The sequence below is a fragment of the Enhydra lutris genome, unplaced genomic scaffold (assembly GCF_002288905.1).
Source record: "Enhydra lutris kenyoni isolate GAN:26980312 unplaced genomic scaffold, ASM228890v2 scaffoldscaffold2, whole genome shotgun sequence".
Lineage (NCBI taxonomy): Eukaryota > Metazoa > Chordata > Mammalia > Carnivora > Mustelidae > Enhydra > Enhydra lutris.
This window is the reverse complement of record NW_019154086.1, coordinates 39,742,401-39,763,897: the sequence shown is the minus strand read 5'-3', so window position 1 is coordinate 39,763,897 and position 21,497 is coordinate 39,742,401. Positions and strand designations below refer to the sequence as shown.

Genomic DNA, 21,497 nt, shown 5'->3' with positions numbered 1-21,497 from the left:
AAACTACCCAAATGTTCATCAACGTGTTTATTCATGAATGGTAACTAAAACATCATATATCCATATAACGAAATATTATTTGCCAATAAAAAGGAATGAAACACCGATACATGCCCTTACATGAAAAAACTATGAAAACATTAAGGTAGTAAATGAAAGAAGCCAATACAAAAGGCCACATATAGGCAAATCTTTCTAGACAAATCTATAGAGACAGAATTATTAGTAGTTGCTGAGGGCTGAGGGAGAGCGAGAATGAGGAGTGATTGCTTATGGGTATAGTTTTCTTTTTGGGTGATGAAATGTTCTAAAGTTAGATTGTGATGATATTTGCACAATCCTGTGAATACATTCAAAACTATCTAACTGTATATTTTAAATGGCTGAATTTTATGGTATGTGAATTATATCTTTTTTTAAAGATTTTTTTTATTTATTTGTCAGAGAGACTGAGAGAACAAGAGAGCACAAGCCAGGGGAAGCAGCAGGCAGAGGGAGAAGCAGGTTCCTCACTGAGCAAGGGACTTGGTGCTGGACTTGATCCCAGAACCCTGGGATCATGACCTGCGCTGAAGGTAGGCGTTTAACTAACTGAGCCACCAAGGTGTCCCTGAATTATATCTTAATAAAGTTGTTGGGTCTTTTGTTTTTAAGGCATTAAAAAAATACCCTAGTCAACAGGCCCTTGCAACCTGTGGAGTTCGAGATTCTAGCTTTCAAGTGAAGAATGAACATCTTTGGGCCTCCGAGGATAATATTTCTTTTTTTTTAAAATTAATTTATTTATTTATTTGACAGAGATCACAAGTAGGCAAAGAGGCAGGCAGAGAGAGAGGGGGGAGCAGGCTCCCTGCTGAGCAGAGAGCTGGATGTGGGGCTCCATCCCAAGACCCTGAGATCATGACCTGAGCCGAAGGCAGAGGCTTTAACCCACTGAGCCACCCAGGCGCCTCAGAGGATAATATTTCTTCAATAAGCTTTCAGTTGGAGTTAGATGGGGATGTGATCACTGGCAACAATTCCAGGTACAGATTTTGTGTGTTACCAATTAAGGGCAAAATTTTAAGTAGTTAGTTAACTAGTTAGTTCCTGTGTCTGGGCAGATGTAGTATATTGATTTCATGGACCGTCCGTGGGAACTGTTTGTTTTAGGCCAGCAGGTTGCCCTCTGGAGTATATTTCTAGGTCAGTGGCTCCCACCATCAATTAGTGTGTGTTCTCAAGGGAATGCAAACTGATTTCAGCATTATCTTAAACAAAACATAATTAGGAAGGCTAAGTATCCTGCCAAAAAATTACATAATGCATTCCAAAGCCAACTAAAAATGAATTTTGGACCAACCTTGCTAAATATACACATTCAGCATGGGTTTAAATGGTCAATAGTCATGATAACACTAAGTTGGTAGTACCCATGTAGGTTTTCTTTTTGAACTTATTTAAATCTTTCTTTAAGGATTTAGAAATTCTGCTACACAAGTTTCACTGGAAAAAAAGTTAATAAATTAAATTCTCAGACATCTGTCCCACTACAACATTGTCTGTCTTTCCTCTACGTCTAAATCCTTCTAGCATGTTCAATCCAGAACGTTCAATCACCTTGCTATGCAAAATTGGTCCACAACCTGGATATCACCAGGGAGAGCCACTCCAAACTATTGAGTCAGAATCTGCATTTTAACAGGATCCCCAGAAAATCTGTGTGCCCGTTTAAGTTTGAGACGCCTTGCTCTCATACCTAACTGAAACTCAGTGTAAAACAGCCTCAGGAAAACTGGGCGGTGAGATTACTATTAGTAATCTCAATTGAGACATTGTAGCAACCTCAGAATGTCCCTATTTGATTAAGGTGGTGAAACCTATAAACGTTCTCTTACTATAAATGTGCATAAAACACAAGAAAGAAGGCTATGATGACCACTCTTACTTAAACATCCTGGATGATGGAGCAGAGAGGAGCTTGTTCCTAAGGAAATTTTCCCTCCTGTTCTAGTTGTCCCCAGATCTTCTACTGACTTTGCCCTTTTGGATCCAGCATCACGCTTTGTGAAAGCTCAGCCCGGACACTCCGCTGTCAAGCAGCAGGTGGTAAAGAATCATCAAGGGCAGGAGGGTTCCTGAATGAAAGATGTACACTTCACTACTTCATATTTTCTATATCAGTATAGAAAGAAGCAATTTAGACCTGGAGCACCACTGTTTTCCCTCCCCCAGGTGGGTACAGTTCACGCACAGCCTTCATATTCCTTAAAGAGCATCAACTCTTCTGAACCCACAGGGTTTGACTACGTGAACACCCTTCCATTGTACCTTTGCCCCCACATTTCCACTTCCTACTAAGGAAGTTTATAAAGCTAAGTAACCAGGAGGTCTTTCCAAGTGAATCAGTGGTCTCCATGCCATGATGGGAGACGGGGAAGGGATCAAGAGAGATTTCTGAAGAATGATAATTAAGATGCTGATTCTTAGATTCCACCCTTAAGATTCTGATTCAGGTGGTTTGGACTTAGGACCAAAAATTAACATTTTAACAAGTGCCCTAAGCAATTCTAATGTGGGTGGTACAGGCCTACACTTGAGGAAACCAAGATAATTGGTTTAAGAATATCAATACCACCTTCGCAATAAAACACTTATTCTTATGTATCTGTTTCGTTTTTGAACTGATGTTGTCAGTTTCCTATTTGGCCTCCATTCAGCATTTACTGAGCAACTGTTGTTGGCAGAGAATTGTACTACCTATTCCTTTCCTGGTATGTTTGGGCTGGGTGGAGGGGATGGGGAGAGGAGAAGGGTGTGATCACAATAGAAAGCTATTTCTCAACTTCCTAGCAAAATGACAAATTCACCTTTTCATGATTTGTGAAACAGATTAACCTAAACAACTGTATTACTCAACCAGAGTTACCATCATTTGCTAATTTTTTTTAGGGCACCAGCTACCTGGGATGTCATAGCCTTACCGGTAGGAAGGTCAGTTCTGTAAACCAAACTGCCTACCTCCTCCGTTTGAAATGACCACAGACAAGTAACTCAACCTTTCCGTAACTCAGTTTCTTCATCTGTAAAATAAGGCTACCACCTACTTCGTGGGGATGTTGTAAGGAGTAAACAAAACCTTATCTAATGGATGCAGAGGGCTCCAAGAATTTGAACAATACAGTGAAGAATTCATTCCATTTTTCAGTCAAAGCTACAAGACCATTGTGAGAATACCAAAAACTGTTTCCAGAAGCTGATTTGTAATTCGAGGAGAAGAGTGAAATTTAAACCTTGTTTATTTCAAACAGTTCAAGTGAATTATTGTCAGTAGAGTGACCTGGGATTTTTATTTTTTAGAGTTCTCTAACCCTTGGCTTCTTCGGGAGTTTGTCCTGCTGATGCCACGCTCTGCCCCAAAGTTCCGTTCCAAATCCCCGGTTGAGGGGGCGGATGCGGAGGCGCGAGGTCCCGGGCAGGTGCCCCTCGGAAGCTGGCCGGGAGCCCAGCCCCGGGGGTGGAGGGGCTGGGAGCGGACGGGGGTCTGCGGCCCCCACCGGCGGCCCCCGCCGGCGTCTCAGCAGGGAGGATACCGGCAGGCGCCGGGAGCGTGCGCGGCCACGTGACGGCCGCTATAAGAGCGCTCCGGGCCCACGCTCGGCTCCCGCCGCGCCTCCTCCCTGGCCGCGCTCCCTCCGGGCGCCCCGCTTCTCCCAGCCAGCAACCTGCGGCTGCGGCGGCCTCCCGCCCCCCTCGGCAGCACCATGACAGGTACGCGCCGCGCCGCCCACCGCCCCCCGGACTCCGGCTCCTCGCCCCGCGCTGCCGCCGCCAGCCGCCTCCCCGCCCCGCAGCCCCGGGGGAGTTCCTGGCAGGACGAGGACTGCCGCAAAGTTGCAGGCTGGCTGCAGTCGGGCGTGCCGCTTCCTGCGTCAGCCGCTGCCCCGCCGCCCCCCGGCGCCGGAGCTGCGGCGCGGAGCCCCGGACGCTGTCGTGGGGGTGGCAGCCTGGCGGCGCCTGGGCCCTCTGCCGAAGCCCCCGTTCCTGCTTCCGTCTCCGTGCCCTTCCTCCTGCTCTCACCGTGAAGGGCGGGCGGAGCAGCTGCGGAGGGGCCGGGTGGGGGTGGGGAGCCGGTTCCTGGGGGCGCCTGTCCCGCGCCCTGGGGCGCGGCGGGATCGCTCGGCGGCCTCCCCCGCCTCCCGCAAGCAGGAACACCGGGAAGGGCCGGCCTCAAGGCCCGGAGGGCGGCGGCCCCGGCCCGGCCGGGCTCCTCTCCCGGCCGCCGGGGCGCTGGCCGCCACGCCGAGCCTATTTTTAGGCCTTTGGGGCCGGGTTGCGGAAAGCTAGAGCTGGGCGAGCGCCCCAGGGGAGCGGGCCGCAGGCGGTGGGCGTGCGCCGGCTCACTTGTTGCGGGGGTTGACTCTGCCCGGAGAAGGGGAAGCTCGGAGATCATTGGTCGGTCCTTCCGATGTTGCTGAAGCTAATAGCGCTGTTACGAGAGCAGCTGAAGTGCGGTAAGATTGCAGATGTAGCTGGAGGTGTTCTCTTTTACCCAGCTGTCACTGGACTCTCCTGTTCCTGTGTAACGTTTGCTAGGTGTTCCAGCTCATGTTCCTAAGCATCTGTCCTGTCCCTACTTCATCTTGGACAGTATCCACATCCTTGCTTCCTGAAGCCCTTGAGTCCCCTTTACCTTATTAAACTTGAATCCAGTTTCCCCCAATCTGGACCGCTTTTGAGTTAAAACATTAATCCTCATCCCCCAGATTACATACTCCTGGGGCAGACTGTCTGAAATGTTGCCATCTCATCATGGGTTGAAGGAACAAGTCAAGGCAGAGATTGATGGGCACGTCAAAGGACAGGTTACTGTTCTGAGCTTTCCTAGAGTGTGACTAGGTGGGAAGCCGGTGCCCCTTGAGGAGTGGGGGACACCAGTCTCTCTACAGCTTAGTTACTATCTTGTTCAGGAAGAGTGTCCTGCGGGATGCTCTCTGGTGTGCGGCTGGCTTGTGGCTCCTGCTGTAGCCCCCTGACAGCCTACAACTTTCTTTGGCTTCTCAACGGAATTCACTCTGCCTCCATCCAGCCTCCACATTGGAAAACGGGCAAAGGGAAAATGAGACAGAGCGTGACTTCATGACAAAATGTCCCAACTCATGGGTTGGACAACAGTGCCCCCAAGTGACCCCTGCCACTGTTTGATCCTAAGTATCCTGTACATTTGGACGCCCACTGCCTTGCTAGAATCCCCTCAGATAGAGTGGACCTCAGACTCATTCCAGGGAACTGGAGAACTAGAGGGAGGGGTAATCCCTGTATTTGCCTTCCCTTCTGGCAACTGCGAGATTGAGTGTGTGTGTGTGTGTGTGTGTTGAGGGGACCCAGGATACAGGTTAGGGGTTGCTGCTTGGTTCTCCTAAAGAAAAAAAAGAAAAGCAAGTTTGTTAGTGCTTTTGAGGTGGTCCCTAAAGCCAGTTAACATGGATTGGCTGCTGGTTAGATAGAAGCACTAAAGAGGGAAGGCCTGTCTATCAAGGTGATATTTGAGCAGACACTCAGTGACTTGAGATGTGGTGGGTGGTGTGGGTGCCTTTGCTCCAGGTTGAGGAAACAATATATAAAGCCTAAGCATCAGAATGAAGAATATGGCCTCTGCTTTCAGATGCTGTCAGTTGAGGTCATTAGTTGCATTTGTGCTTGGCTGAAAGTACTTGTAGGAAACAGAAAATGTGCTTCTTGATGTTGTTAGCACCTGTTAATTTCCTGAGGTTTACTTTCTGGTGTTAAGCTACTATTTAGTCTGAGAATTTTGTGTGTTCAGACTCTAAACTGGGTTTAATTTTTAAAGCTAATCAGCCTGTTGGAGATTGCCAAAGATGCTGAAGAATGGTCTTGAATCATTCTTAAAGTGGGCACTTGGGTTCTTTCCTTACTCCCAAAGAAGCTGCTCCTTTATTAATAGAGAAAGTTGATCTCAAAGGAGCTGATTTTGCCAAGTTAGTGGTTGAAAAGGGTCCTGGGGTAGCTTTTTCCAGGTAGGATATTATTAATAATGAGTGTGTTGTTGTTGTTGTTGTTTTCTTTCTCTTGTATTAAGATCAGGCCTTTGTGACACTGACCACAAACGATGCCTACGCCAAAGGAGCCTTAGTCCTGGGCTCATCTCTGAAGCAGCACAGGACCACCAGGAAGCTGGCCGTGCTTGCCACTCCTCAGGTCTCCGACTCCATGAGGTGAGGATCTTCCTGCCGGTCTGTCGGTGGAGCTCTGAAGTCTTTATCCCATTTCTGGCATCACTGGGCATTGAGGCCATACCATTTACAGGGGTTGAGCACTAGGTGGAGAAAGATCAGAATTGCAGAGTGATGGATTTCTGGAGCTGAAACCTCTTCCTAGCTCTTGGGAACTGTTCCAGCTGAGCTCCCTTCTGGAAGGTGCGGTTCTGACCCATGCTCTTACTGGTTCCAGCTGTGAGAAGGACCCTCCTGTAAGCAAGGCCTCTAGGATGACCTGAGTGAATGTTTTAGTCCAGGCATTCCTTTTATGTCATCACACTTCACTTGCATTTCTTTCCCAAATGCAGAGGGGCTACTTTGTTTCCTGTTTCTAACCAGGGAAACCTCAGGTTACTGAAAGTAAGTAGCAGTTTTCCCCACTCTCAGTTGGCATTTGTAATCTAAAAAATTGTGTTTATCATTTAATAGACTAGAATATTTTCCAGGATTTTCTGAACTAGGGATGGTGTGAAGAAAGCACCCTGGGGGGGGGGGGGGGGCACAAACTGCTGGTTGATTGGGTTAGTTCACTTTGATTTGTTGGTATTAAACTTTGAAATATTTGATTGAACTACCTAGATCATAATACTACAGAAATATCTGGGCACACTAGCAGCTCTGTAGGTGTTTATTTTTGTTTTCCTATCCCTCTTAGAAATTGAAAATGCCCTTTTTGTGACTTTTTTTTTTTTTTTTACAAGAAATGAAAGCACATGCCAAGGACCTCTGAAAAGGCTGCTGTATATTGGTAGATACTTCTCACACTAATAACCTTATTCATAAAGGGTAATTTAGGAAAATGCACAAAAGACTGTTTCCTAATGTGTACATCTTAATTTGTAGTCTGTTTAGTGAGGGTGTGTGCAAGAAGACACATGTAGTCTCCCTTTCCCCCACTACTGTGGTAAATGCCTCCACTGACCATTTATTTTTAAAAAGCTGATGTTTACTGTGTGAACTGAAACATCTTTTTCTACAGCGTGGAGACAGAGAATACAATACCAGTTTTGTTCTACATGTTTCCTATTGTTATAAATGTGTAGTGATGATGGGGCTTTATGGTATGTGTTCCCCTGCTCTGAGCTTAGTGTTCTATTTAAGTCTGCCTCCACTTAACCCACCTCAAGATTGCTTTCTAAAATAAATCTTGAGTTAATTTGGGGCCTGGAGAGGTATTGCACCTCACAAACCAAAGTGAGTCTCTCATTATGCCAAAAGTGCTAAGCATACTGTAAGTGTTGGTTATATTTGATTCTAATAACTGGCAGCTAAATAACCAAGTCCTTTAACGTCCTGTGGGACACATGACTCGCTGTCAACTGCTTCAGCAAAAATGGTTATTTATAAGCTTTATTGCAGGTATTATATGCACTTAGCATTATTTGTAAAACATGCAGTAATCGGCAGAAGTAACTAATGAAATATCATTGTTAAATACATAGGTTGTTGTAAAGATGTGCTCTTTTAAAAGGGAGTCAAATTTTGAGAGGTGGTTTCTGTAATTTGCCTGGTATTCAGTGATACAATAAACAATAGAAAAGTGCTGCTATAATAATTTGTAAGACAAGTACTTTATCCTCACCAAAGCAATTTTTATTAGTGAAGTGAGTTGCCCATGCAAATTGATACAATTTGGCCTGAAGTAAATTAAGACCACCTATTTAAGAGATTGTACTATTAAAGTAACAGATTGCTCTAGTAATTGATGGGGTAGACTAATAAGAATACAATTTTACATTAGATGGGTTACTTGTTACTTATCTGAAAAGATACTAAGCGCTGTTTTCTGGATTTGATTTTGGCAGAAAAGTTTTAGAGACAGTCTTCGATGAAGTCATCACCGTAGACGTCTTGGACAGTGGTGATTCTGCACATCTAACCTTGATGAAGAGGCCTGAGTTGGGTGTCACGTTAACGAAACTCCATTGCTGGTCACTTACGCAGTATTCAAAATGTGTGTTCATGGATGCAGATACTCTGGTAAGTGTGGCTTTGGTGACTGGAAAGATGTATATAGTAACTGAGACCAGTTGGGCATTTGAGGAATGCTCTCAAGACTTGCCAGTGAAGTTCAGATAAAACCACTCATTGAAAGCATCAGGTGATGGAGGAGAGTAAGCCCAGGCTACCTGACAGCTGTCATCTGAATGGTTAAGATCAGCAGCAGATTGCATCTTTTGTGTTGGATAACTTAGGGAGAACTTAAGAGTATGCTGGGGCAGAACATTTCTGTAATGCTTTCCCTCCCACCCCCCTCCCCCCTTCGAATCAGGTCCTAGCAAATATCGATGATCTTTTTGAGCGAGAAGAATTGTCGGCGGCACCAGACCCAGGGTGGCCTGACTGCTTCAACTCTGGAGTCTTTGTTTATCAGCCTTCAGTTGAAACATACAATCAGCTGTTGCACCTTGCTTCTGAGCAAGGCAGTTTTGATGGTAGGTATCTGTTATCTTTATATTTGATGAAATGTTAGTAACTTCTAGAGGCTGCTCTTCTCCGGGATCTAGTTGCTTTCATTCCTTGTGCCTGGAAGACAGCAGTGCATGAGATGGAGAAAACATTTTCATTTGTGCTCTTGTTGGAAAGACTGTTGTGTGTCTGTGTGTACATATGCATTTTTCTTTAAGTGCATAAGGTTGAGTTAGGAGGCATTTTTATACACCTGACTTTAACCGGCTTCCTTCTGTCTTAGAGTGATAAATGAACCATGATTGTTCAAGAATTCAAAAGACTATTAAATCAAGAACTTTAACCACTGTCTTTGGATCTAAGTAAACTTAACTAAAGGAGCTAACAGGAGGACCAGTCATTGTTTCCATAGAAATTGGAGGAATAAACCTGACAACTTGGCTCTCATTCTCTTGGGAAGCACTGGAAAAAAAGATAGAAAATTAAGTGATTAATCTCTCTCTCCAAATTCTCATTCCCTATAAGGCTGTACATACGAGTGGTTATTTGCAAGGCCAAAGAGTAGAACATTGGCAAAGTCAGCATCCATATTCCATAACACAGAATCATATCTGTTTACATGTATATATAGAAAGGTTCTGACTATTCGTGAATTTAGGGTGCCACAGCCTTTGGAGAAATTTGAGCAAATGAATTAGGTATGCTTCCATTTCAGGCCAGTCTCTGAAATAATAAATAATCTTTTTTTTTTTTTTTTTTTAACAACAAACTATCCCACAGAACTAGCAGTTAATGTGCAAAAGCAGCATTTTCTAAAATTAATGTTAATATATCTCTTGAATAAAGAAGAAAGCCAGTTACATTAGAGAAGAAGGATCTGCTCTAAGAAGGGACTTACTATTAGATACTTGACATTGTGGCAAAGACCCCTGGGCTCTGAAGCAGATTCTGGGCACCAGGAGATTCTTTCTCTCTCTCCGCCCCTGTCCCCCCAAAAGCAGATCTGAGATTGCAGGGAGTAGATCTTTTGAAAGTAGCAGAAATAGCTTTCCTCAGTTGACAAAAGGTTTGGCCCTCAGTAGAGATAGGAAGATTCATTTCCATTAACTAGTTATAAAGTTAAAAGGCTTAATCTCAAATTTAAACATTTTAAACTAAAAGATTAAAAGTTTGTCAAATTGCTGAAGTTAAAGCATTTTCAGCTATACATAAAACTGAAATTGGATTTTTGTTGTTGCTATTCACAGGAAATAAATTGTTTGATCACTTAACAAAGGATTTGGGATATACAACTATTGAAATGTCATTGAGAAGAATAAGAAAATTCAAGTCTCCATCTCGTGTGACTATTTGGCTAGTTTAAACTCTATGCCAGGAGCTCTCATTGTGGGGTTGATTTGGCTTCCTAGGGGACAGACCTATCTGGTCGTCACAACTGAAGGGTGCTGCTGGCCCCTAGTAAGTAGAGGCTTGGGTTGCTGCTGAAAGTCCTACAGTGAATGCAGACAACCCGCACAGTGAAGGATTACCAGGCCCCAGTTGTCAACAGGGTCAAAGTTGAGAAACTTTGCTCTGTGCCAAGACCTTATATGCTCTAAAACAATGAGCAGGAGTGTATATACCATAATGAATGATGACACCTGTTACGAAGTACAGTCTTAACTTTAAGCACCCTTAAATAGGAAACTGTGTTGAGTGTTCAGGACCAAATGCAACTTCACTTCACTGACTTATTTTTTTTTTTTAGGTCCATAGAAGAAATGAAAGAGGTATTAGTACCTGAGTTCAAAACACTTACTCTTTATTTCTACTGCTTATACTAAAACCATGACCTTTGCATAAAAGGAAGGTGAGAGTATTTTTAGCAGAAGTCCACAGTTTGTCTTAACCTTCCCATCAAAATAGAGCTTTCTTCACCTCCTCCGATCAAATTTGAAGGAAGTAGTGTAATCTGCCAGAAACTTAGTGTAAATGGTCCGCTCCAGTAAATAATTCACATTCGAAAATAGACCCAGCAACCTGAAATCCAAATGACTGTAATAGCATAAAGAGAGTAAGTCCAGTTTCTAATCTAGAAGAGTACTTGATTTTGTTAAGAGTTTGGATACTAAACAGTAGTATGCCATGGCAAATTACCCAGGTTATAATTTTAGAATATAAAACTAATTGATTAACTGGTAGAGACCCCTCTGGATCAATCTTGTTTGAGAATAAAGAGGGACTGGAGGAGTTGATGAATTCATTGTTAAGAAGCCAGGATGTGTGGAAAGTGCCCAACTAGAAAGCACTTTCTGCTTTTTTGGGCCAGAATCTGAAACCACTGAGCGATTCTCTCTGTGCCTGGTAGCACATTTCATTATTCAGCAGCAAGGTTTCCAGGAGCTGGTCTTTCTATAAGGTGCTCCATTTAGCTGGCTTGTTGGTGGTGAAGCATTGAATTTTCTTGGATGCTTAATTGAAGGAGTTGAAAATTTCAATTATGCAGATCGAACTTAGTTATTCTCAATATGTTGTTTAAATTCAGCAGAAGAATAGATTAGCAGCTTTTAAGTGAAAGGTAGTTTTCCCTTTGTGTTGATAAGCTTTACTTTGTTTTTTTGTTTTTTTGTTTTTTTTTTTAAGATTTTATTTTTTTGACAGAGATCACAAGTAGACGAGAGGCAGGCAGAGAGAGGAGGAAGCAGGCTCCCCATGAGCAGAGAGCCCGATGCACGGCTCGATCCCAGGACCCTAGGATCATGACCTGAGCGGAAAGCAGTCTTTAACCCACTGAGCCACCCAGGCCCCCTGTTGATAAACTTTGCTTACCAGAAAAAGCTCACAACATACTGAGGGAGCCTGTTTCACTCTAGAGGAGTTTACTATCCTATTGAATTAATACCTGTGTGACATAAAGACTTACTGGACTGACCCTTAACATTTCGTCATGAGCTACATCTTTTTTTCCTTTTTTTTTTTTTAAAGATTTTTTTTTTACTCATTTGAGAGAGAGAGAGAGAGAGACAGAGACAGAGACAGAGCACAAGCCAGGGGAGAGACAGAGGCAGAGGGAGAAGCAGACTCCCCGCTGAGCTGGGAGCCCACTGTGGGGTTCGATCCTAAGACCTGGAGATCATGACCTGAGCAGAAGGCAGATGCTTAACCGTCTGAGCCATCCAGGTGCCCCTGCATCTTTTTTTCTAATGGCAGTAGTAACCTTGCTTTACTTTGAGTTTTCAGCAGTGCACAGTTTTGTTTAGATGTCCTGTCACAGGCACTGAGATAGGAACGTTTTCGGGTGTTTCACAGTTTCTAATATCTGCAGATACTCGCCATCCCTCTTCATCACCCAGTTTTACTGAACAGGAGGCTTAGGTTCCAGTATTTTTAGATCAGTATTAAAGGAAACCCATTTGTAGATGATTGTCGCTCAGTTTGAATATCTCCCAAGTCCTTCTTAATCTCTTGCATACGTTCAACAAAAACTATGGGGCCGGGTGTCCACTGACAAGCCAGGCAGGCTGCTGGTGGCTGAGTGTTTGCAGCTGCGTTTACAGCCCTTCTGCTGCAGAGGAATGTGGCTGGAATGCTTCTAATCATCAGCCCTCTAATGACTACCCCTCCCCATGCCTCTGGCCAAAAAAATAACCGTACCATGGCCAGTCCTGCTAGATACCTTGACTTCTCCTTTCCTTCCAAATAGAGTACTAGAATTGAGAGCCAGAGACCATGCACCTCATTCATGGCTGAATTCTAATTTTCTGTGAAGTGTCTAAGTTCCTATACTGTTGTTTGTGCTCGCAAACTGTCTTGGCACTTATTTCATAACTGAAGTTACGTGTTTCCTGGAAGTTGAACAATAGCTGTTGTGAAATATCTGCACACGAACATTTTATAGAATGTGACAAGATCAGGTTAATTCGGGGTTTGTTAGCAGTGAAAGGAAGAGAGGTCGTATTAGATACTGATCATCGGTTTTGTCTCCACATACTCATGTACAACAAGGATGATGCACTTGGCCCTTGAGGAAATTCATCTGAGTGCAAGTTGAGGTTTACTTTCTTTTCCCCTGCTACTCTAAAATATCCTAAATTATGGGTGCTTGTACAGTTGAAGAGTTTAGTGCATGAGAATTGCTGTATGTTAAATTTTATCTGTATGTGTTAGTTTCAAAAACCTAGGGCAAAAAGAGGAATTTATATTTTCCGATTTGGAGGGGTTTTTTGTTTGTTTTGCTTTAAGATTTTATTTGTCCGAGAGAGAGCACAAGCAAGGGGAGCAGCAGGCAAAGGGAGAAGCAGGCTCCTGGTTGAGCAGGGAGCCTACATGGGGCTGAATCCCAGGACCTGGGATCATGACCTGAGCCGAAGGCAGACGCTTAACTGAAGGCAGACACTTAACCGACTGAGCCACCCAGGTGTCGCTGGAGTGTTTTGTTGTTGTTGTTTTTAAATTGGGGACTTACACTGTAACTTAAATACACTAAGCTATTTATTGGAGTAAAGAAATTTTGGTCAATCGTTGAATTTTCAGAAAGAAGAGGAGACCGTAAGTTGGTGATTGAATATTAGGTATGATTTTACTTCAGGCAGAATCCAAGACCTGCTGTGAGGTCCTTATACCTACATGTTCCATATTCTAAGTGGCCATTTAGACCCTTAAACTGTAAGATGTTTTTTCTTTGCTTGCAGATATAGTAAACCAGGAGAGTATAAGTTTTTTTAAACTTTTAACAGAAAAGATTTGTGGTAAATTCTTATAAAGTGTAAAACTGACCCCACTGCTATCTCCTTTAATCTTTGTAGTTACTTTTAGGCTTCAAACTGGACCTGCCTCAAAAAAGAATGAAGATGAGAGGTATTTCTCGATACCACTTGTCTTGTCCAACCCAATCCGCTCAGAAGTCCCAGGGTGCCTCCCTGGGTTGGCTGACTTGGTGGCTTCTCCCTTGCCCGCCGTCCATGGTGGGCTTGCCCCAGCTGCCCCTACCTGAGACTGCTGGTGACCCGGAGGGTACTTCAGCAGCTGCTTCGAAAACTGCTCTCTTACGTTTATGTCATTTCACTGATACCTTGAGTAGTAAGTATCTTGAATAAGTAAAAATGAAAAGTAGAAGTCACAACATGTAACAGCAAGACAAATGAGCACCCAGGTTTTTTCTCAAGAGCTATTTTTACCTCCTTGTACCCATGAGTATTTCTTTAACTTAGCCATCTGTTTGTCTCTAGCCTTGTAACCAGCAGAGCTCATGATCCCCGTGAGAAATGGAGAAAGGGGAAAAGACTAACCTATTACATGTGCACAGGCTCTTAAACGGGCCCTCCTCCTCCACTGCTCTCCCACCACTCCTCACTTATTCATGTGTTCATGCGGCAGACCGTTCTGGAGGGCCTGCTGTATCACTACACTAGTACTAGGATCCCCTGTAGTCACATTCAGAACGGCAGCCTGGCCTCGTTTCTTAGCTAGTGGCAGAGCCTGGGCGGAACCAGACAGTGTTCCTTGACTCTGAGGCTGGGTTGTGTGTGTGGTTTTCCCCCTTCCCTCCCCATTAGTCCCTTCTGTAGCATTCATGACAATGAATCCTGATAGCGATACAGGTTGGAGGAAAATCTCTAGGACATAGCCCTTATTACAGATTAATTACTTAAAAATCATTCTCTTGAGTAGAAAACAGCTGATAACATTCCGCATCCTACAGATAAGGCAGTGAAGGCTCAAGTCTACTCTCTCTCTAGCTGATTGCTCTTCTCCCCGGAACCACAATATCTAGAAGGACTTTGCCTTTCCAAATCAGCTGCACAGTTAAGGGTCTTGCATTGTTTTCTGAGTCTGGAAGCATTCTTGGAAATACTACTCTCTACATTTCTTTCGTCCACTTAGCATTTAAATAATGTTAGGTACTAATCTGGGCAAGATGCTAAGTTTAATGACCAGCGATAGACTGGTAAATAATTCAGAGTTCTATCCCTGCCTCTATAAAGCTTATGAGACCTTACAGAAATTTAATAACTAATTATATAACTAATAATGTAATTGTGATTCTGATAAATTCAGAGTGCTAAGAGAATCTAGACTAGGAAGAACTGCCTTAAATTGAAAAAGTGAAATTAGGCCAAGAATAAATGTTCCCTTGCTTTTATACACTATCTAATTAACATCTTGATTATTAAGAATCTCTTTTTATTTTTTATTTTGAATTTTTTAAAAGATTTTATTTATGTATTTGACACAGAGAGAGCTCACAAGTAGGCATAGAGGCAGGCAGAGAGAGGTGGGGAAGCAGGCTCCCTGCCGAGCAGAGAGCCCGATGCAGGGCTCGATCCCAGGACCCCGAGATCATGACCTGAGCCAAAGGCAGAGGTTTAACCCACTGAGCCACTCAGGCACTCAAGAATCTCTTTTTAAAAAAAGATTTTATTTAGGGGACACCTGGGTGGCTCAGTGGGTTAAACCTCTGCCTTCAACTCAGGTCATGATCTCAGGGTCTTGGGATGGAGCCCCACATCGGGCTCTCTGCTCGGCAGGGAGCCTGCTTCCCCCTACCCCCGCCTGCTTCTATGCCTACTTGTGAGCCCTCTCTGTGTCAAATAAATAAAATCTTAAAAAAATTATTTATTAGAGAGTACATGTGAGGGGTGTGCATGACTATGGGGGCAGGAGGGTAGGGGAGGGAGAAGCAGGCTCCCCACTGAGCTGGGAGCCTGACTAGAGGGGTGGTGGTGATATGCAGTAATAGTGAGACCCAAGCTTCAAGTGCCTAGATTTCCATCAGCCACCTGGGGTTCATCCGATGATCCTTGGTAAACCTCATAGAAATATCCCCAAGATATTGGCCATTCATAGACTATAATCCTTGGCATTTTTGCTATAGGCAGAAGTGCTGATACCAGTGTATAGTGATGTCAGTTTTAACACAGCGAGTCACATTTTCATTTCCGTGCTTGCCTGTATCACTGTAAAGTATTAAGCATATTTTACTTTAAATTCTTTGCTTGATACTTGGTCCTCTGCCCTTTCATTAGATTGAGAACCATTTGAGAGCTGAAACCTATCTTACTAATCATCCTAGCCATAATGCCTACACTTAATTTATGTTACTTCAGACATTTTCTATAGAAATGACTGTGCAAATTGCATTCTCCGATTTAAAAAAAAAAAAAAAAAGGAATTCCCTAGAAGACTCTAAACCAGTGCTTCACATATTCTAATATGCAAAGAAATCACCTAGAGGTTAAAACATGGATTCTGATTCTGTAGGTCTGGGTTGGGGCTTAACATTCTGCCTTTCTGTCAAGCTCCCCGGTGATGGCCATGGTGCTGAAAACTGGACTACTTTGCCTAGGATGATTTTAGAGGGAATATTCCTGTGGCTGAGCTGCTAGGGTTCATGTTTAAACCAGAGTTGACCCACCCTTCCTGCTATCCAGAGGAGGAAGGCCAAGTGCCAACAAACTATGGAGGGGCACAAAAACAAATGCACACATTTGAAAGACGGCACTCAACTCCATTTCTGCCTTACAAGATAGAGCTTCTGACAAATGCTGTGTCTATGGTTACCGGGTTCATGACCCTGCTCAAAAGACCTGGAAAATACGGAGTGGTTGCAAGGTTATTACTGTACTTGGGCAGCCAGGTGGAAGGATGAGGCAGAATCTGATATTTGCTTTTGTTTGCAAAACAGGTGCCATGTGTCACTTGTCCCATTTCCTTCTGTCTCTCACCTCTGTTGCCACACCCTGGCCTATGGATCATAACTGCTGGTGATGTCTCCTAATCGTGTTTGTCGGTTCAGAGATGATTGAGATTAGAAGTGTCTTAACATGTCAGAATAAATAAAGCTGCCTCCAGAAGTCTGATTGAATGTACTGGACTAGAAAGTTCTAGGGATTTTGTAGTGAAAATTCAGTAGTCTTCATAGCATCCCTGTATGTTTTGTAGTGTGGACATGCTGAGATTTGCATTCTGCTTTGAATTGTGCTGTAATTCAGGGATTTCTCCAAACACAGTATTGATGATGCTACATAGATTTTTCTGATGCAGTTAAAACATTTGCCTGACCTTGAAATGTGGAATTGTGCATTTGAAAAAAGATTTTTGAAATGCTAAACTTAAAAATCATGTAAAAAGCTACAGACTTTTAGGTGATGTTTAATTCTATTTTTAATCCACAATTTTGGGCTGGAATTCGACCCTCTGTAGTCACATAATGAGGTCGGAGGCCATGGAAGTTGTATGCTCTGTGCTGTCCTGTCCCCTCTAGAGCAAGGTTCTTGTTGACTACGTAAGGATTTGCCAGTTGAATGCATATGACTGACTCATAGGTCTTCCCTGCGTATTCCACCTCTTGCTGGTTTCCTGTCCCACCGGTGCTGCTCGGCCCTGCTGTGGCACACGGCTGAGGGACCGATGAGGTTTTGTAAGGTAAACAGAAACAGCCTTCGGTGGCCAGGGGCAGCTGGCCGGGGCTTTGAGGGATCAACAGGGCTGACTTCTGTTTCCCAGGATCATCCTGTCCAATTGGGAAGTTCTGCTTTACAACTACTATTCTGACCTTCACGGAATTAGAATTCTTCATTGTCCTACATGTAGTCAGTAGTCCTTTTCAGTAGAAATGCTTAATTTTAAAAAGGTCTTCTAATGTAGAACTAAAAAAAAAAAATAGAAAAAAATATATAGCATGATGCCTGATTTTCTGAAGTTCAGAAACAAGTGAAACTACCGATGTTGTCTGGGGATACATATACATGTGGTAAACCCAAGAAATCATGACCATTAAACAAAACTTTCCATTAGTAGTTCTGGGGGATGGGCAGTGGGATTGGATTAGGTAGCCCGCACAGAGTTTAAATAGCACTGGTAACATTTGAGTTCTTAAATTGGGTATTGGATAGAGTTTTATAATTAATGTTTTATAAACTACACATACACTTTTTTACAGTATATTTTGTAATGAAGATAAATTAACAGGTAAAGAATATTTACAAAAGGTCTTGGCACAATCTTGTTCTTGTTCCTCATCTATTATTTTAAAATAACAAAAATACGGCTTTACTAAGGAAAAGTCAGGGAGAGTATATCTGTAACACCAGTCCCCTTATACAATGACTGTTGTTTCATTTGTTTTCTTCCAGTCTGAATGTTTATGTTCTTAGTTATGATAACGATGTCTGTCACTGTGTATTTTATATTGCTTGGTGGACTGATGGTCATTATAGCCCTTAGTTTTAGTGGCTGAATAATATTCCCACCAGTGTATATAGCATAATGTACTAACCATTCCTCTTGGGTGGAATAGTCAAGTTTTTTCAGCTTCTTTGCTATTAGAGAACATCTTCAAGTTTCTTGCATTTGTCCCACAAATAGGTTGTGTATGTGTAAGGCATTCTGCTATGTGGTAGAATTACAGTAAAAAGCAAAAAGCCATAGTCTCTGTCCTTGCAGAATTTAGAATCTAATGGCTAACAGTTCTTCATCATATTTTGTATTTTAAGCACATTAATCCTCAGACTTACAAAAAAATTATTTTCAGAATAGTAGGTACACATGCAGTTGTAAGAAATAATAAAGTTCCCATGTATCCTTCACCAGGTTTCCCCATGATAACATCTCAATTCCACAAAAAGGAAATTGACATTGATACGATCCATAAGCTTTATTCAGATTTCAGTAGTTTCAAGAGTATGGCGTGTTGTGTGTTTGTGTATGTGTATGGGTTTTCTTTTTTTTTTTTTTTTTTTAAAGATTTTATCCATTTATTTGACAGAGATCTACAAGTAGGCAGAGAGGCAGGGAGAGAGAGAGAGGAGGAAGCAGGCTCCCTGCTGAGCAGAGAGCCCGACATGGGGCTTGATCCCAGGACCCTGGGATCATGACCCAAGCTGAAGGCAGAGGCCTTAACCCACTGAGCCACCCAGGCGCCCCTGTGTATGGGTTTTCTATGCAGTTTTATTACGTGTGTAGTTAGTTCGGTGTGACCACAACCACAGTTGAGACAGAACAGTTCTGTCACTGGAACCCCTCATGCTTCTCTTGGAGCCATGGCCGCTTCTCCTCCACTCTCTCCCCCTCTTTGAACCCTGACAACCACAAATCTGTTCTGTTTATAATTTCATAGTGTAAAGGATGTTCTATAGCTGGCACAGTAGAACTCGTTTTTTTTCATGCAGCATAATTCTCTTGAGATCCCTCCAAGTTGCTGTGGGTATGCGTAGTTCTTTCGTTTATATTGTTGAGTAATGCTTCATTGTATGGAGAAAGGACATGGGTTATGGGGCAGAATATGTTTTGAGGTGGCACACTGACTTGTTTGGTTACTTGTGTGTTTATGATTTAGGTTAGATACTTTTAGTTTCTTTTGAAAGAATGGCCATGGTTGTCACTTTGAAAGGAAGGCATAAAGATCAGGAACCCCCAAGGGCTAAGCAGACGCTATGCTATGTAGTCGTGGCTGACCTTGGTCCCAGTAATGACTGACCTGGACCTGTCCAGAGGCTTGGTCAGTGGTAGGAGAATGTACCAGGATGATGTGTCTTTCTGGGCCTCTGTCGATGAGCCAACAGCTGGGGCTCTGGAAGACTATTCCATTAACCCAGTTTGCTCTCTTTTGCTTTTTACCACCCCCACCCCTGCCCCCATAGCCTCGTAAAGTCTAAAATCCTTAACTGGGGATAAAGTCCATGTAGTCTGAGCCCTGTGTGATCTGGTCCCTTCCCACATCTCTGAGACCCACCCTTTCCCCTGCTGCAGTCCAGGCACACAGGCCAGCTTCCGGGTCTTTCCACAGCCTCACGTTCCTGCCCACCTCACATCTTCGGTACATGCTGTTTGTTCTGCCTGAAACACCATCTGGCCTCCTCCTCTTCTCCCCCTGTATTTGTCAGCCTCCTCATGGACGCCTTCCTGACACGTCACATGTTCTTGAGCCTCTTCCACATGCCTCGTAGCACCCAGCACTTTGCCTCTCTCCTCCTCCTCTGTGGTGATGCTTATTGACTTCTCGTTTGCTGGTACCAGTGTATTCTCCCTCCTCCTGCCCTGCCCCTCATGAAGATGATGGCCATTTCTCTGTTCTCTCTTGACTCTCCAGTGCTTGGTTCGGTGTCCGGCACATAGCAGCTGCTCAGTAAATACCTGTTGAATTCATGAATTAACTTGGGGAAATGGCTTTGGTAGGTTTAACACAGAGTTTCTTATTTTAAAAATGGAATCCATACCTATTTTTAAAGATCCAGCTATGTGTTCCTATAAAATTGTTGGCCTGTCTCTGAAGTTTATGACAGTAATTCATTTCTTTTTCTTTCAGGTGGGGACCAGGGTTTACTGAACACATTTTTTAACAGCTGGGCAACAACAGATATCAGAAAACACCTGCCATTTATTTATAACCTAAGCAGCGTTTCTATATACTCCTACCTCCCAGCATTTAAAGCGTAAGTGCAAATGGTTTAACTGCTGTTGGGGGTGGTCAGGGCAGGGGAGTGGGTTTGGGGGGGTCCCTCATTGTCATTCTGAGGGCAGTAGCAGGTGGGAATTTAGAAGGAAGTCTTTCTCACATGAGAAACATGGCTATGGTGGGGAAAGGTCTTGATGTTACCAGTTACTTTGTTTGGAGTAACCCTGAGGGCACTTAACCACCCTACAGGAAAAGATTCCCGTTTGTTCTTGGGGTGCCACACCCTCTGTTCAATCGTTCCTCTGTCATGGTCATGAATCCATAGCGGGCACAAACCCAGCTTCTGTGTCATAGTGGCTGCTAAGCCTCAGTTCCTATACCTCTAAAATGAGGACGTTAACAGCTTTCTCTGTGGTAACTGTGGAGATGAAGCAAGATGCTGGCCACAGTGTGCGGTCCTGGTCCAGGGCAGGGCTGTGGAGCCAAGCTCCCTCGTTCACATTCTAGAGCTTTTTCCTGGTTGGTGACTGGTTCCTGAACTTCTAGCTCAGGAGGAGTTAGACTTGTTACCGAACTTCTCTGCCTCAGTGTCCTCCAAAGCTAGTCGTGATCGTTAAGGGAGGTAATCCTATGAGGTGGGTAGAAGAGGGCACTCAGTAAACAGTCACATGATTAGTCCTTTTAGTTGGCGATGTGGTCTAGCAGTAGGCATAATCTGTGAAGCCAGAAAGGCAGGGGGTGTTCTCACTCTGCCACTTACCTACTCAGTGGTTTAGCCCTGTGCCTCAGTTTATCCGTATGCAAAATGACAAGGAAAATCAGACCTACCTCACAGAATTGTCGTGAGGACAGTGCGAGTTCAGATAAGCATAAAGATCTCAGTGGACATCTTGGTTTTGGCAGTATTGTTTGTGTCTCCCCACCCCAACCCCCGTGCCAGTGTGGTTCTAATTCAGCAGTTAATACAGCCTAGTTGCAGGGCTGGTCTCACTGAACAGGGCCCGGGCTGACTCATTTCTGTTGCATGAAGATGATGATTCAGGTTTCTTGAGTGGCAGCCAAGCTGTCAGGTTGATCCTGAGACACAGCCGTGAGCAGCAAAACTGGGCTCGCCTCTGCAGTCTCTGTCCCGCACCGGCATTCCTGAGCCAGCAGAAAACAAAGGGCCTTTCTCTCCTCATATTTCGTTATCCAGAGTCCTCTCTTTATGTCTCCCACCACAATAATGAGCGCATCTGGCTTCTCGTGGCAGAAGTGTTTCCTTTTCTGTTCTTTTCTGGTCAAACTCTGTCAGCGTTCCCCCAGATAAGGATTATAAGTATCTTGTGTTCTTTCCTCCCTAACTGTTCTCTTGGCATATGTCTCCAACGTATTACAGCCTCTTGATTGTCTTCCCTTTCTAGAATGAAGCAGGCAAACTATCAAATATACCAACTGTCATCTGAGTAACACAAATA

General features: G+C 43.8%; 1 protein-coding gene across 3 annotated transcripts in view; it reads left to right on the top strand.

Moving 5' to 3' along the window:
• The first annotated feature begins 3,651 nt into the window (after window positions 1-3,651).
• The window catches only part of LOC111148418 (glycogenin 1), a 33,580-nt gene continuing 15,734 nt past the window's right edge, over window positions 3,652-21,497 (top strand). The window contains exons 1-5 of one of the 3 annotated variants that reach the window (XM_022504954.1): window positions 3,652-3,750; window positions 6,080-6,215; window positions 8,063-8,237; window positions 8,530-8,692; window positions 19,951-20,077. In XM_022504954.1, coding sequence (XP_022360662.1) covers window positions 3,744-3,750; window positions 6,080-6,215; window positions 8,063-8,237; window positions 8,530-8,692; window positions 19,951-20,077 — 608 coding nt within the window. In that variant the 5' untranslated portion in view covers window positions 3,652-3,743. Of the gene's footprint in view, window positions 3,751-4,256; window positions 4,494-6,079; window positions 6,216-8,062; window positions 8,238-8,529; window positions 8,693-19,950; window positions 20,078-21,497 lie in introns of those variants that run through there. The other 2 variants (XM_022504947.1, XM_022504959.1) reach the window with 2 other exon arrangements.